Source organism: Paralichthys olivaceus, chromosome 12 (assembly GCF_024713975.1).
Source record: "Paralichthys olivaceus isolate ysfri-2021 chromosome 12, ASM2471397v2, whole genome shotgun sequence".
Taxonomy (NCBI): Eukaryota; Metazoa; Chordata; class Actinopteri; order Pleuronectiformes; family Paralichthyidae; genus Paralichthys; species Paralichthys olivaceus.
The window spans coordinates 1,580,549-1,596,581 of record NC_091104.1 but is presented as its reverse complement, the minus strand read 5'-3'; the positions used below and the strand labels follow the sequence as shown (position 1 = coordinate 1,596,581).

Here is a 16,033-nt window from a genome sequence, read left to right as displayed (position 1 = left end):
AGATGCAGTCTGGTGTGGTGTGTTTTCCAGTAAACCCTGAGAGTTTGAGACAAGCAGGATGGCGCTGAGACGGGTTATGAAAAGAGTGTATTACAACCCAGCCCATCCAGCTAGTTTTGGAGGGGTAGACTGGCTCCGTCGGGGTGTGCAAGATGAGATGGGGGAGAAAATCAGTGTGGAAAATATTAAAGATTTTTTACAAGAGCAGGATACCTACACTCTGCATAAACCCGCCAGAATACATTTTACCAGAAACAGAGTTTTTGTTCCTAGACCTTTAAACCAATTTCAAGCCGATCTTTGTGACATGCAAGCCTTGGCTGAACAGAATGAGGGGTTTAAATATTTATTGACGGTCATAGACGTATTTTCCAAAAAAGCCTACGTATGTCTTTTAAAGAGAAAAACCGCTAAGGAGGTGGTGGAGGCCTTTGTATCGATTTTCAACGACAGCCAGACCCCGGAGAAGCTACAAACGGATGCCGGTAAAGAGTTTTTCAACAAGAGTTTTGACGCTTTGATGAAGAAACACGGCATCGTACATTTTGCCACAGCCAGCGATCTGAAGGCGTCTGTTTTAGAAAGGTTTAACCGTACTTTAAAAACTAGAATGTGGAGATATTTTACAGCTAACAACACAAGGCAATACCTCAACGTTTTACAGGATTTTGTGAAAAGCTACAATCACAGCTTTCATAAAAGCATAAAAATGACGCCTATGCAGATGACCTCCGAGTACACCTCTAAAGTGTTTCAAAATCTGTATGGTACGTTTCCCACCTGACATCGAGATGCGGTGCGGATGAAATTTAAAAAGGGTGATCTCGTCAGATTATCCAAGGTCAGAGGGGTGTTTGATAAAAAATATGAACAGAGTTTTATGGATGAAGTGTTTACGGTGGAGGCCTGCATTCCTCGTACTCCCCCTGTGTACAAACTCCAAGATTATGACGGAGAGCCGATCGAGGGCTCCTTTTATCAGGCCGAGTTGCAAAAAGTCAACATGGCTAAAGACAGGGCGTATCACGTAGAGGAAATATTAAAACGACGTACCGTCAAGGGCAGAAAACAGGTCTTGGTACGCTGGAAAAACTGGCCAGAGAAATTCAATAGCTGGGTTAAGGCCTCTGAAATAATTAATGTATAAGAATTGGTACTTGCCTATTGAGAGCCTCATTCCACCATGTATGGGTCAAGGGGTGAGGGGTTTTACGTGACCTTACCCTCCAACGCCAGCCGCAACGTATTCAAAGATAATAAGAGTTCCAGTTACCGCGTGGATTTAGCGCAGCATATTGATTTAGAAGGACAGTGGGAGGTTGCCTTGACGGAGATTTCATACCCCTACAGCTGGTATACCATACATGAGGATGAAGCCTATTTTTACTGGAGGGAACTTCCCAAACATCCGGCCACAGAGAGTCAGATACATCGTCAAAGGTTTACAAAGGGGTTTTACACTGACATAAAAGAGTTCAGGCTCATGATGGATAGTCAATTTAGAAGAATAAATTATGATATTTATCTAGTGTATAGCAACATTCAGAAAAGATTTGATTTTCAGGCCGGAGGTCAGACGCATGTACTCTATGAGGGGTCCCGCCGCTTACATGATGGGTCTAAAGGCGGGAGAATGGTTCAAGTTTGATCAAAAGCTGGCTCACTACCCCACTGATATAAAGGCGGGGTTTTACCATTTGTACTGTTACAGCGATGTAGTACATCCACAGCTGGTCGGTGACGCTTATGCACCGCTCTTGAGAGCCATCAGTGTGAAGGGAACATTCGGCGAAGTCATCACCCAGCATTTCAACCCAGCTTATTATTTACCGGTAGCCAAGCATCATATTGAAAACATTAAAATTGAAATAAAATCGGATCAAAACAAACTGGTAGATTTTACCTACGGTAAGTCTAATGTGACGCTTCACTTTAGACCAAAAGTTTGAAAACCAGACTACATAATATATATATATATAGCTGTCTGATATAGGACCTCTTCAGTATCACCTGACCTGTGACACTGACTCACCGCTGACGCGCGTGTCGGACATCAGATACGAAGAATCATAGATACGAATCGAGGATACGTGACGTATTGGCCTAAGAAACTAGAAAAAAAAAACCAACTCAAAATGGCTCGAGTAGACTTGAGGGAGGATCCTCATCGATTTGTACATTATTATGAGAGTCAGGTGGGAGGAAATGTACCTGGATTTTATGGAGCTCCCGTCATGTACGGTCGTGGTTTAGGCTCTATATTTTCAAAATTATTTCGTTTTGTATCCCCCTTAGTGAAGAGAGGTTTTGCGATAGCTAAGCCTCATCTCAAATCAGCCGCTAGCAGCATTGCTTCGGATGTGTTCAGACGTACGATGGGAAAAGTGTCCATGGCAATCAGAAACAAGAGGGATCAGGGGGAATTATGGTTCTGGCACGTAGACGGAGGAGATGACCTCCTGGAGATCGCATCTCAAACACCTCTAAAAAACGCTCTGTGAGTAAAAAGAGGAAACAAGTCGCAAGAAGCAGGCAGACCAAGAGGAAGTCTCCCCAGAGCTCTGACATATTTTAATTCTGTTTAAACATTCAAACTCCTGAGAATCATGGCTCTGTTACATCAGAAATCCTCAGAATGTACCCTCGCTGAGCTGGATTTATTTACAGCGCCTATGATGCAGCTTTCCATCGAAGATAAAATCTACACCGAAATTTCCCCTGTGTCGGCTATCACCGACGGCGGTCCTTTAGAATTTTTTATCCCCGGAGACGGTGAAAAGTATCTGGATCTGAACGACATCTTGCTGCATGTCCGTGTGAAAATCACCAACGCGGACGGTACAGCTTTAGCCAATGATGCAGCGGTGGGACTCATCAATTACCTTAGCTGAATACATTGTTTGATCAATGCGAAGTTATTCTGGGGGATAGATTGATCTCACAATCGAGCGCCACACACCCCTACCTTGTCATGATTGAGACCCTGCTCAACTTTTCAGGGTATACGCTCGCCAGTCAGTTCTCTGCCGGTCTTTTTTACAAAGATACCCCTGGGGCTATGAATTCTATAGTGACCGTCAACGGTCCTAATAGAGGGTTAAACACAAGAGCCGGTTTCACAAACAATTCCCGAGAACTACACCTGTTTGGTCCTCTTCACAGGGATATATTTTTTTGCGAGAGACTTTTGTTGAACTCTGTGGACCTGAGAATTAAACTGACCCGTACCAGCGACGCTTTCTGTCTGATGGGAGCCCGTGACTCCACGTTTCGTTTGAAAATACTGGGGGCTTCTTTGTTTGTCAAAAAAGTGTCTGTCTCCCCAGCCGTGCGACTGGGTCATGCAGCAGCCTTAATGAAGGGGAATGCGCTCTACCCCCGTCCCACGCGTCAATGTGAAGACCTACTCGATCCCGGAAAACTCTAAGATATGCAGCCAAGAGAATCTCTTTCTGGGGGCTATGCCTAAATATATAGTTTTGGGTATGGTGCACCATGAAGCTTTCACCGGGAGAAGAGACCTGTCACCCTTCAATTTTATTCACAACAATGTAGAATATCTGGCTCTCTGTCAGGATGGTAAACAGATTCCCTCTAAGGCTTTTCAACCTCAGTTTAACAACCGGCAGTCTGTCAGAGAGTTTTACAACATGTTCCTGGCAACAGGGAGACATCTTAAGGATTTACCCCTGAGTATCGATCGAGAGGAATTTAACAACGGATACTCTGTGTTTGTGTTTAATCTCAACCCTGGAGACGACAGTGATGCTCTGTCCCCTGTTTCCAGTGGGAATTTAAGATTGGAAATGAGATTCAGAGTACCCTTACCACACACCACCACTCTGATTGTCTACGCCTGTTACGATTCCATTCTAGAAATTAACTCTGAAAGACAGGTGCTGGTGGATTATTATTAAAAAATGAATAATCATGAACTGGAAAATCTTTTACACCGTCTGCTAGGAGATGTATTCTGTGGCGTGTGGGCCTGTGATCAGCTACCCTTACTGACACGTGCCTTTGACACCCCCGCCTACTTTATCGTCAACACACACCCCTCGCACATGCCCGGTGAGCACTGGCTCTCTTTGACTTTGGAAGAGGGAGGGGTAGCCACCTTTTTTGATTATTACGGTTTCCCCCCGGACTTTGCTCACTACCCCTTGAGCATTTTACAATTTTTGGAGCAGCGTTCCCAAAGGATATTGTACCACAACCGTCAATTTCAAAACACCCTGTCCACTGTTTGCGGTCAGCACTGCGTTTATTATCTCTGCCACAGGGCCTGCGGATTATCCTTTGAGCGAGCGCTGTCTCTGTATGACGACGATGTGTTAAAAAATGATCAGACTTTATCACAATTTCTGGAGAAATATCGGAGGTGTATCAGAAATCGAAACGTCAGATGTTTTAACCACGGTAGTTGTTCTTTACAAATGTTTAATCAATGTTACAGAATGTGAATGATCTTAAATCATAATGAGACATCATTTATCTTGTGAAAATAACTCTCTGTAGACTGTGTGTGATCAATAAAGCCTTTAATGAGAAAAAAACAAACAATTTTGGTACATTCATTTAGGGAGAAAAGGGGATCCAAGGAGATTTATTCTTTTGACGTTGTTTACGACTGAGTTCTATTGGGATTTCTGTGGGTGTAGTCCAGTGTGGGGAGAGGGTGACTGTCCGTTTGGAGGTTCGTTTGGGAGGAGATATGTTTCGATCTTCTTGATCATCATCATCATCATGATCTTGCCCCTCTGATCGGGTCCAACGTGGGGAGAGGGTTATTTTTCGCTTTTCTAAACCATCCGGGGCTTCACCTGTTTTGAGGCGACGATATTGATCGCGAGCTCGTGGGTTATTCACAGAGGATAAGGGGATGTTGAGCTCCATCAACGTATTTAAGAAACTCATCCAGCCTCTAGGTGGCGGGGTTTGGGATTTTTTATAAGGGAGGGAGAGGTTTTTAAACAAATCAATCATATGTGACCCTTTCACAGTTTGTCCTTGATAGATAAATTCACCTTTTGAATTCCACCCCGCGTTGCTCTTGGATAATTTTTTTATGATGTACTCGGCGTTCTTGCGGTCGCGAGGGGGAAGGCTTTTTACCACCTCGTTCAGCGGGTCACTCAGTGTGTCATCCGGATCGGCACGCTCCGTGTCAGTGAGATGGTCGCCATGCGGCGGTGGGGCTTGGTCCGTTGGATCGTCTCTCACGTTGCGTTGCAGAGTTAAAGTCAGTCGGCGCTCCTCCTTTTGACCTTGTTTCATCAGGGTGAGATATTTCTGCAGCAATGTGTCGTATTTTTTAATTTTTTCATATGAACTCAGCCCCTGCTCATTTAATATCTCTTTCATTTTAGCGTCTAAATCATCTTCAGCCGTTTGTCTGATGGAGGATTCTGGTTGAGTCAGCCAGTTTAACTGGTGGGGTGTGACCAGAAAAAATTTTTGTGACGTTTTCAGAGACATGTCTTCACTTTCTACTCACCAGTCCTCCTATTAAATTTCCCAGGATGGGCACCACAGCTGAAAGCAGAGGTAAAATAAATCCTCCCGACTGTTTCATCAAGGTTCGACGTTTATGGTTGAGGCTAGTCTTTTTATCAGACAGTAGTTTGATAATTTTTCGCCGTCTTTTCAGTTTTTTGAATTGAGGAGAAGACAGAGGAATGTTCCCTTTTAAAAGATTCAATGCAATCTCACTCAGAGCTTGGAGAAAGTCGGGGGAAGAGTGTGCCAGAATGTCTTTACGTTTACAAGGCGTGGCATGGTACAGAGCCTTAATTAAGGGTGCATTTCTTCTTATACGCGCCGACATGCTGGTGTTGATGACGACTTACTTGGTTTTGGGGACATATACGACCGGCCACTGTGGAGGTAGTATTCCCGTCCTCAACCTGTACGGTTCTGGGCAGGATGGCGTGAGATCGACGATTAAATACCCACAGGGTCTTTGGTGGCATCTTCAAAACTCTCTAAAAAGAAAGCTTTTTGTGATGGGAAGATTTGATGCGCCAATATATTCATCTGTAATTTATCCCGAGGGTTTTTAAACAACACCAGATAATTACTGTTCAAACTCATGGTACGGCTGTGTTTACCCCTGTGAAATACATTTTGCGTCAACATAAACACACTCAATAACCACTGCAATAACCACAGTACAATTTAAAAATTTTGCTATTTGCCCATGTACAACTGCTGCTATATATACTACCTGATATTGTGTGTTTCTGTTTGCTTGTTTGTTTGTTTGTTTGTTTGTCCTCTCTTTGGAGTTAAATCTTGTGCTACTGCTGTAACATGTGAATTTCCCCATTGAGGGACAATAAAGGAAATCTAATCTAATCTAATCTAATCTCATATTTCTATGATGTCTATACTGAGTAAAAATTTTGACCACATCAGGGTGGTTGGAGGCTTGAAAAATAACATCGTCCAAAATGATCAAATGGTTCTGATCAGGAGGTGACAGCTCTGTGTCATCAAAAGAATCGGGCAGTCCTTCCATAAACTTAATTTTTTTATTCACATTTTGCAGTTCAGCATACATGAGTTGAAAAGAAGTATAAATCCAGACAATATTTTCAGGCACAACATTCATCACATGTTCACATTTCTCAATTACATTTTTTAACTCTGTACTGACCGGAAAAGATGAAGCGGAGAAAATCTTCAGGTTCGCTGACCAGGGTGGTCTGAGTCAGATTGCTTCTCTGCGCAAACTTTCCCCAGAAGCTGTTGAGACACAATTTGGACACCTGTCTCTTGGCGGGGTTCACCTCAATCTTGGCTGCATCTAGCTGTACACCCTGATGCAGCTTGTACTCTCTGATGTACTTTTCTCTGCTCTCCTGATCAGAGGCCTCGGGTGGGTAGCCTGAGGCCTCCTGCTTACCTTTTAAGAAGGTGTGCATGTAGCCGATAAAAATGGAATCGCTACGCCGGTCAAAGTGCCATACTTCAATCATCTTACCCACTCGATACCCTAACTCTAGAGCCTTGTTGACTTCAACGCTAACCCACACACCCGTCAACGCTCTAGCCTGCTCATCGTGTCTACAAGGACCTGTCTGATGGTTAAGTTCAGCGCAGGTACGGCAGAGGGTGAACACCAATTTACCATGTGATGTTTTGTATGGTAGCACTGGAAACAAGAGTCCTCTAGGGGGGTGGATGGTGGCTTTGATGAACCCAAAGTAGTTTTGAGGGGGCTCAAAGTCTTGGTGGATGATGGTAGGGTGACCTAGAGGGTAAGCATAGCTGCAGTTCACATAGGGGTAGAGAGAAGTGACATCTACATAATGCACAGTTTCGTGAGGCCCTGCCGTGTACCTCAGCCTCACAGGGCTCGTTCTACCTCCAAAAAGAGCGTCACAGGGGCACAGAGGTTTGGGTGGGAGGAAGGTCTGGAGAAAGGCTTTAACGCCTGCGTGCGTACTTTTCATAGCCTCCCATTCATGTTCCCACAGGACAACCATCTGGAGGCCATGATCAGATTTTAAGGCCCGCATTTTCTCCTCACTCTCAGCGAACAACTCCTCAAAGGGGACGCGCCTCAGAGGGCAGGTGTTGCGGGGGTTGAAACAAGAGGGACAGCTGTGGTAAAAGCAACCCAGAAACTCCCATGCATATTTAACACCCTCTATTTCTGCATAACCGTCAACATGGTAACGCCCTACCTGCTTCTCACCCCTGTTTAACGCATGCTGGATGGAAACATTAGTGCTGCGCGCTACCCACTCCAACCACTGTATGGAGGCGTGGGAGTAGCTTTTGGTCTGTTGTTTGTAATTATCTGGCAAAGGAATTGCCAGAGTTTTAGGAGGGAGGAAGTTGTTAAGAAATACCTTCATGCAGGCTGATGCGATGGTGATGCTGCTGAAAGGATCGACGGCTGTGTCATCGAGGAACTGTTTTCTGAACATGATACAACCCTTAGCCAGAATATCAACGTCATTTTTACAGTACCTCAGAGCTTCTTTCTCAAAGTGAAACGTACCCTGACTCGCCTCTCTGTACCAATCGTAAAACTCTTCCTGCTGAGGAGGAGTCATGCGTTCCACACAGTAATCCTGCGGCTTAGGGTAGGCCCCCACATAGTGCAAGTTCTTTTCAGAACTGAGACCGTGAGGGAAATGACCCTTGGTCTGATCAGAAAAACCTAACCCCTTGGGCATGGCGCTGAGACGCATGGTGAGGAACGACAAAGAGTCGATGAATTTTAAATTGATATCAGGGTCCTGAAAGCAGAGAATTTTACTGCCCTGCATGATGAGAGAAGGGTGCAATCCCATCTCTATCATGGTGTTTAGGATTAAATAGCTGTCAAAACCTTTAGCATTGTGGGCCACAAATACAGTGTTCTGGTACATGGACCTCCTGAATTGCAGGAGAAAGTCCCTGACACAGTCTAATCCGTAAGACGACCAGCGTACGCCACTTATCGTTTTGGTACAGACAAAGAAAGGTTTGTGCACATTTTGCTGAACCACAAACGTTTCAAAATCGTAAAAAATCTATTTCTCTGCATGATCCGTAGTCGGAGGTAGAGGCTGCATGAAGCAGCGATGATCATGAGTGCCTGAGACTAGTTTCTCTCCGCAGATGTGACATTTAGGCCACATGCATTTGTGACCTTGGCCCACTTTACTTTGAGATGTGTAGTAATTTTTTTTGCAGGTCTGACATTTTTTAATGGTATCGCAAATACTGCCGCTTGTCTCACCCGAAGCTCTGTCTCTTTGTGCCGGTCAAGACACAAAGTCGTACGGCACGTCCTGTTACAGTCGGTGCATGTGACAGGTTGGAGTGGCTGCTTAGTACATTCGGGGTCGTTACAGACAGAGCAGTGAGAGGGTTGCAGATAGCTTTTGTAACAGTAATGGCAGACATAGTTAACCCCCAGAAAAGCTTTGAGGTTTTTTATACCATAATAATGGTTCTGTAATAAAAAGAGAAACAGCGAATGGGATCTATCAGCAAAGGCGGTTTCAAATTGAGAGAGTGGTTGTAGGTCTGGGGTTCTGTAAAATATAACAATTTTAACGGTTCAGAATGGCTTCAAATTTGCACACGTCACTAAAGCGGACAGGGGTCTGATCGCTCAGACCGGTAAGTCTCTGCAGCTCCCTCCCTCGTTCTAAGACCTGGTGATCTGAGAGTAGAGGATCGATCACATGAGCCAGGTTGATGGCAAAGCACAAATGATTATTGAGATTATCTATAATGTATAGATGACGTCTTTTAATACGCAATATTTCACAATCTAAAGTTTTTGCCAGCTTGCGTTTAACACCCCCTCTAGGATCATGCACCACCTGAACCACTAATTCCAATCTAGCATCTGAAGCAATATCAGCGTTAAATTGTACTAACTGTTCTAATAAACCCTCAAAAGCAGGCAGGATAGCATCACCACTATCATCCTCAACAGCCACAACCACGTGATTCTGAATATTCTCACCAATCAACTCTAGCTGAATCACATCATGACGTCTGACCTGTGCTCTGACGGTATCAGCCATATCTCTCAGGATCAACATCACATCATCATAAAATTGAGCAAGATTCGGAATGTTTCTGGGAGGGGGAACAGTGAACACTCGTCTCAGCTCCAGATTGTTGAACCGCTTGCGGGAGACGGTCGCCACATTGGATGAGGTGGAGGCGGAGGAGGTGGACGGCTCGGCGGACGGATCCATTTGACCTCTCACATGCCCTCCACCCTGCTGGACATCTCTACCAACTACCTCTAAATTTGGAGAATGATTTGACTTTGAGTTGGAGGAGGTGGACGCGGAAGAGGTGGCAGCGGAGGAGGTGGATGGCTGGACGGCCGGATCCGCTTGACCTCTCACGAGCCCTCCACCCTGCTGGATATTTCTACCCACTACCTCAAAATTTGGAGTTTGATTTGACTGTGAGTTGGAGGAGGAGGAGGTGGAGGATGAGGAGGAGTGGGAGGGGAGGGAAGAGGAGTGGGAGGGGAGGGAGGAGGAGTTGGAGGGGTGGGAGGAGTTGGAGGGGGAGGAGTGGGAGGGGAGGGAAGAGGAGGGGATCTGGTTCACTTGTAGGAGAGCCAATTCTAAAGGTTGAAAATAATTTTCAGTATTAGAAATAGCCTGCGGCTCGGAGGTGATTTGGTCAAGATGTAGCAGAGCGTCTTCTAAAGGCTGAAAATAGTTCTCCACTACATTAGCATCGGCTACATCTACCCGAGGAGCAGGGGAAATTTGAATCAATTGTTCTACAGCCAACTCTAAATCAGACAGACCAAAAGACTGTAAAAAGTTTCCCTCATCCATGTTTCAAAATGTCACACTGCGCTTTTAAAACTTTTTACACAAAGCCAACACAGTATTCAACACTTGTTGCAGCAGCTCCAACCTTTCCAATCTTTCAGGATCCGGGCAAGAATCGTCTCCTTCCATCGATGCGTCTCTACCCTCTGGTTGTGCTTTCAACTGTGCTTCCAATTGTGCTTCCGGCTGTGCTTCCAACTGTGCTTCTGGCTCTGGTTCTGTGGTTTGTACCCCACAACTCCTTTGCTCCACAGCTGTAACAAAAGAAGAGGATATTATAATTCAAAAGACCTTGGCATTCAATATTTAAAAAAGATCACTTTATCATGAGCAAACATGGCCTACCTTGTTGACAGACACAGGGTTTTTTCGCTCTAGGTGACTCTGTCACAGACCTCTCGATAGAAGAGACAGAAGGTTCTGTATAGAAAAGAAAATAAAAAAATAAAAATATATAGATAGATATGATTATGCTTTGTTATTTCCCCCCAGTCGTCACCCCTTACCCTTAAATAGTACATAATCGACTTACCCGGTTCTTGACTTATACCGTCGCCAGATTCTCTGAGCAGTTCTCTCAAATGTCCTAGGATGGGGGCTTCTGTGTAGATTTCCCGATGGCGACGTCTTAACCGCAAACGGTTAGTCCGAGGACGACTTTTTGCAGGGGTAGTGCTCGGTGTGATCTGACTGTCTGGAGTGGCTCCTGCGCTGTCGATTAAGAGCAGGCTGGATACAGGCAGATTTCTAACCCCTTCTAGACGGTTAGCCCCTTCTAAAAAATATATATATATGTAGCACCTTTGGTCCTGACTTTTAGGTTAAAGAGACATCACATCGCTCTAGGTCCGGTAGGAGTTGCACCAGGAGTTTACTCACAAAAAGGAGTGGGTGTGGTTTAATTTGAACAGGTGACAGTTTAATATCAATGCACAACAATAATAACATTGACAGCTTAGCTGTACTTTTATTTACCAAATAAGGCGCCACAAAAATAAAAAAAACACAAAATCAGAGTCCATTGAAGTTGAGCTCTCCAACTCAAGAATGTTCAGTTCTGAAAAAGGGATCCAATTGTGTGGATGTTCTGTATCAATGTCCATTCAAGTATTTCATCCTAAATCTCTACTACCCAGGTAGGTGAAGAGTGTGTGTGTCTTATCTGTTCTCAGAATGTGTGATTCAGATGATCTGGAGTCTCAAGGTAGGTTCTGTGGCTGGCCACACCACATCTCCAACTCTCTCTCTCAGAATCGCTGGGCTGGGCTCGCCATCTTAATTGTCTCTCTCACAGAATCGCTGGGCCGGGCTCGCCATCTTAATCGTCTCTCTATCTCTCTGATAGTTGATCAGACTAGCACGAAACAAAAAAACCAACCTACACAGAAAGTGCAAAGTTGTAAGGATCTTCATCTGATTCTGTCTCAGTTTCTTATGAGATCTCAACATTTTCAGCTCTAGCTCTAGGCATGAAATGTATTACCAAATATCAAGGAAATACATACACACACTAAAATGAATTACTATGAATTAGTTTAACCATAAATGTAACCAATTATTCATGAATTACCATCCACAACAGTGTCATTTTTAACAGATACATAACTTATGCATCCCTTTTAACTTCTATTTTACTTATATCATCAATTTTTAGCTATTTTAATCCATCTCTCTAATATTTAACTCTTTTAACATCAGATGAATTACAATTTTTATGCTCAACTGTAATTTCTTGAATCAAATATCAAATATACCACACCTCAATGGCACTGTTACCCATTGCAGTGGCTATTAACACAAATGAGTAATTCAAATGGCATAAAAAGAAATGAAATGCACCTTTTCTTTGCAAAACATGAAAACTTAGCTTTAACTTAGCGATTAGCATGAGCTAAGCACAACGACCAATAAAGCAATTAGCAACTCGGGCTAGCGATTAGCATATCGCGGTCGCGATTAGCATTAGCATAAAGCTAGCAACCTTTTTTCAAGCAATAAACTACAATATAAAGTGCACGAAAGTCGTGGGGAAACATTTGAAAACATCTTATGACATCTATTAAGTAACTTAGACCAACTTAAACCGAGTTAATAGCACAATATATTCATTTTTTCCTCCAGCCAAGTAGCGAACAACCAGCTAACAGTTTGCTAACTCACCAGAGGTTCATCAAGCATGAATTCTCATAAAGGGGGGTTTATCCTCCTCGGCTCACAGCTTATCCGGACGAAGCCTGGATTTGCCTGTGACTACCGTCTCTGCCTGCGGACGTCTGTTTTAATTTAGCCGTGGCTGTCTGCTACTGTTTGCTGCAGTTTGCTACTGTCTGCTCCGTGGTTTTAGAGGGAACTGCGTCACACACAGGTGCAGACTTCTTATCGCGATACCTGTCTTAGGCTCAAGGGAAAACACTGCCCCCTACAGGAGATGAACTGAGTGTCTAAATGACATATACAGGGTTAGTGACCTGATTTTTTATGTGGGTTACATATGTGGGTTACATATATATATATGTATATATATAGTTTGGAAATGAATAAATAAAAAATACAAGTTAAAGTTCCTCAGTTTACTGGAAGTCAAAGAAAAAAGAGTAGAGAATAGACCCACCATGATCTGATTGTGTGAGATGGATGTCTTCAAACTCGTCAGAAGTCACTTCAAGAAAAGAGAAAGCTTTTCAATGTAGGAAACAGAACTAGATACAGCACCTCAAAAAGCAAAAACCGAAAATGTCTTATCATACAGAAAAAAAACATGCATTAACAATGCGAGGGACATGTTAAGGTTACTAGCAAGTTTCTAAAATCTGTGTCCCTGACTCAGCAACAAGGTATATTCATAGGTAATTCAAATGTGACATACAGAAAAAAAAAGACAATTGATGCATAAAGTCACCAAAGAGATGTTAAATCACTTACCAGGAAATACAACTCGTTGAGCAGAAGGTGCGGAAGGAGGTTGAACCTCTGATGAAATGCTATTTTCTAAAAATAAAATCAACACTATAGTTTGCTTCTATTTTTCTGATTCAGAGAAAAAATGTTAAAGAAGAAGTTAAAGTTTTCCCATACCATGATTCATCTTGTCAACGTCCTGCTTTCACTGACTCTGGTGTCTAATTCACCCTGCACTAGAAGCCTGCTTTATACCCCAAAACCAGGCAGACAACATTGGATCATAAAAAAAAAAAAAGAAGAGGGTTAAAACCCTTTGAACTTAAATTGTCATTTCAGACTCTGTGTTTCAGATAACCTCAACCCCTCAACTGTAACCATGGATCGAACCCTGCAGCAGACAAAGTAGTGTGTAGTGTGTAATGTAGGATTGTTCCTCAGGTTTGGCTCTCCCTGCTCTGGTTCTTTCTTTTATTTGTTGAAATGTGGTGTGGATTAACTTTTTATTTTGCAGAGAACATAATAACTACTAATCATGATCGCTAAAGGTAAAGATTTGATTCCAGAACTGGAACACCTCGACCGGGGGTGATTGCATCCGGCACAGATAGACGACGCTCCTCTTTGGAGTGTCTGAGATGGTTCTTGATTCTTGAAAGATGGTCACGGGCGTCTCACATATCAGAGAGGTGACGGGTCTCTCCTGCTGCACATTCTGCACGTCTTCGCGGCTCGAGTCAGAATCTTCGTGGCTGGTCACGCCGGGTTCAGATCTTTGCACCGACATGTTGAGTTTCTGGTTTTTCACCAAGATGGTCTTTGAGTCGTTCTCGGACGCACACTCGATTTAAAGGAATCGTACAAACTGAATTCACACGCCCCCCATCTCTCATTGGCTGTTTTAACCATTTTTTTTTTTTTTTTTCTGCATCATTTGACGTATTTGGGCCTCTGTCTGTAGAGAGGAGCCATACATACAGACCTGTAAGAAAAAATTCTTTGGATGTTTTACATACTGAGTTCTCCTGCAACAAAGTGCCCTCTCTGACCTCACCCCGTATCTGGTTTTTAAGCCCCCCTCTGTTTTTTATTTTTTTAAATAAAAAATAGAGGGGGATTTTGCTGAAAAACTTGGGTGAGAGTGTGCTTTTTTCCAGTGTGTCCGTGACAAGGTGAACGCGCCTCAGAGGAGGATATCAGTGGACATTAAGTCTAAAAACATTGTGTAAATGACCTTGTTTCAAGACAATTATGAATTTCTGGTCTTGCAGAAGCTTGGATGACAACACACAATCAGTATGGAGGCATGTTTTTGATGCTCTATTGATGGTATTTATTTATGGGGGGGGGTAACTTTAGGTTTACGATTATTGCTCAGAGACTTTAACTTTAAGGCCTCTTGAAGCCTTAACTTTATGGTATCTCTTGGAATATAGTTGGGGTCTCACATCTGGGGTCTCTCTCTAGGGATCATCCCCAGAAACAAGAATAAAGGCTGTCCCCTCCACTGATTAAGACACCAGAATAAATACCTTTACACATCCAATGGGAGGGGGCTGTGAGTTATAAGTACACAGATTCTCCTCTGTTCTTGGCACATTTGTACATGTCATTCAAGTGATGTGAACTAAGTCCATCTACAGATGCTGAATTAAACTTGCAGAAAGAAGTGTTTGGCTTTGTGCTTGAGTCACAGAAATTGCCACCACAATATTAGCTTTGTCAGCAAGATCACTTGTGTGAGAGGACACTCTGGATCTCAGGACTGAAAGGTTAAACCTGCGCACGAAGTCTGGGTCTCTGACCTCAGCCTCCCCAACAAAAGAGGATAGAGAAGTAATAGCCTGATTTCTGAGAACCAGGGGTGCGCTGTAAAAAGTGTGACTGGGGTGAATTAATATCTAATAAATAAATAATAATAAACTTTATATAATAAAAAAAGACTTGTTTGGAATCACATTAAGCTGAATTCAACAAATTAGATTAGTTTATTAATTGTATTTTGCAAATTTTTGTTAGAGTAGAATCAGCTGTGAATCACTTAATATAATTTAATTGTATTTTTTAGGAAAGTTCCAGAAAATGGATACATTTTACTCATTGGTAGGTCTTAGGTTTTAATCACGTTACACTTCCGCCCAAGGCATTTCGAGCCACATGGACATCAGTCATGATATGCCGCACATTTCAGGGACTGCAGTTTTCCAAAAGGTAAGACCTGTTATCAATTATTTTCAGTTAATAATTTATAACCAAGTTGCTGTAGCAGTTGAACATTGTTTTACGTTATTGAGAGTTATCAAACATGTCAACTTTACTCTGCTGTTACCAATTTTCCTGCCCCTCCCCCCAAGCATGTAACAAGCTAGCTAGCTAGCTACAGTAGCCAACCTTAGAGACCAAGAAAAGGGAAAACAATAAATTGATCAAAGAAAAAATGTTCCAAACATTCGACACAGAAGAAATAAAATCATCAACCTATCGCCCAGCATAGAGGACATCAAAGGCAGATGGCCCGCTCTATTTGAGGGTTCTCATGTGAGTTACAGGAGCATGAAAATTAAAAATATCCCTAGTCCATTGTTAAAGACTGCACTATTGGTTTAAAACATTTAGCTCTTACATACAAAAATTGTGTTATGTGTTATATGTTGCTTTAAAAAATGTTTTAAGAACAATATGTATACTTGTAATATTTGAGGCTTTTGAGCTGGTTTCATTATTTGTCTTTAAGATTGAGGATGAGTTTCACAGGCTCACAAGGGTGCACCTTGAATCAAAGTTCATGTCCAAGCTGGATGAATACACTCCCAAGCTTCTGA

The 16,033-nt window shown here is 43.0% G+C and overlaps 1 protein-coding gene across 2 annotated transcripts; it reads right to left on the bottom strand.

Moving 5' to 3' along the window:
- Positions 1-6,439: 6,439 nt before the first annotated feature.
- On the bottom strand, positions 6,440-12,754 carry LOC109646280 (uncharacterized). Of its 2 annotated transcripts, XR_011244791.1 has the most exons (5): positions 12,474-12,754; positions 10,846-11,691; positions 10,659-10,733; positions 10,399-10,567; positions 6,440-6,747 (listed from the first exon to the last, which is right to left on the bottom strand). XR_011244791.1 is itself a non-coding variant. In XM_069536153.1 (4 exons), exon 4 carries the CDS (start codon positions 8,382-8,384, stop codon positions 6,630-6,632), a length of 1,755 nt encoding a protein of 584 aa, XP_069392254.1. In that variant the 5' UTR covers positions 8,385-10,567; positions 10,659-10,733; positions 10,846-11,691; positions 12,474-12,747; the 3' UTR covers positions 6,491-6,629. The 2 variants fall into 2 exon arrangements, 1 of the variants encoding a protein (XP_069392254.1); XM_069536153.1 differs by having other exon boundaries at positions 6,491-10,567; positions 12,474-12,747.
- Between the last annotated feature and the right edge of the window lie 3,279 nt (positions 12,755-16,033).

What these genes read in the sequence shown, in the direction of transcription:
- LOC109646280 (XM_069536153.1), bottom strand. Translation starts at nt 8,384, where the DNA reads ATGTACCAGAACACTGTATTTGTGGCCCACAATGCTAAAGGTTTTGAC.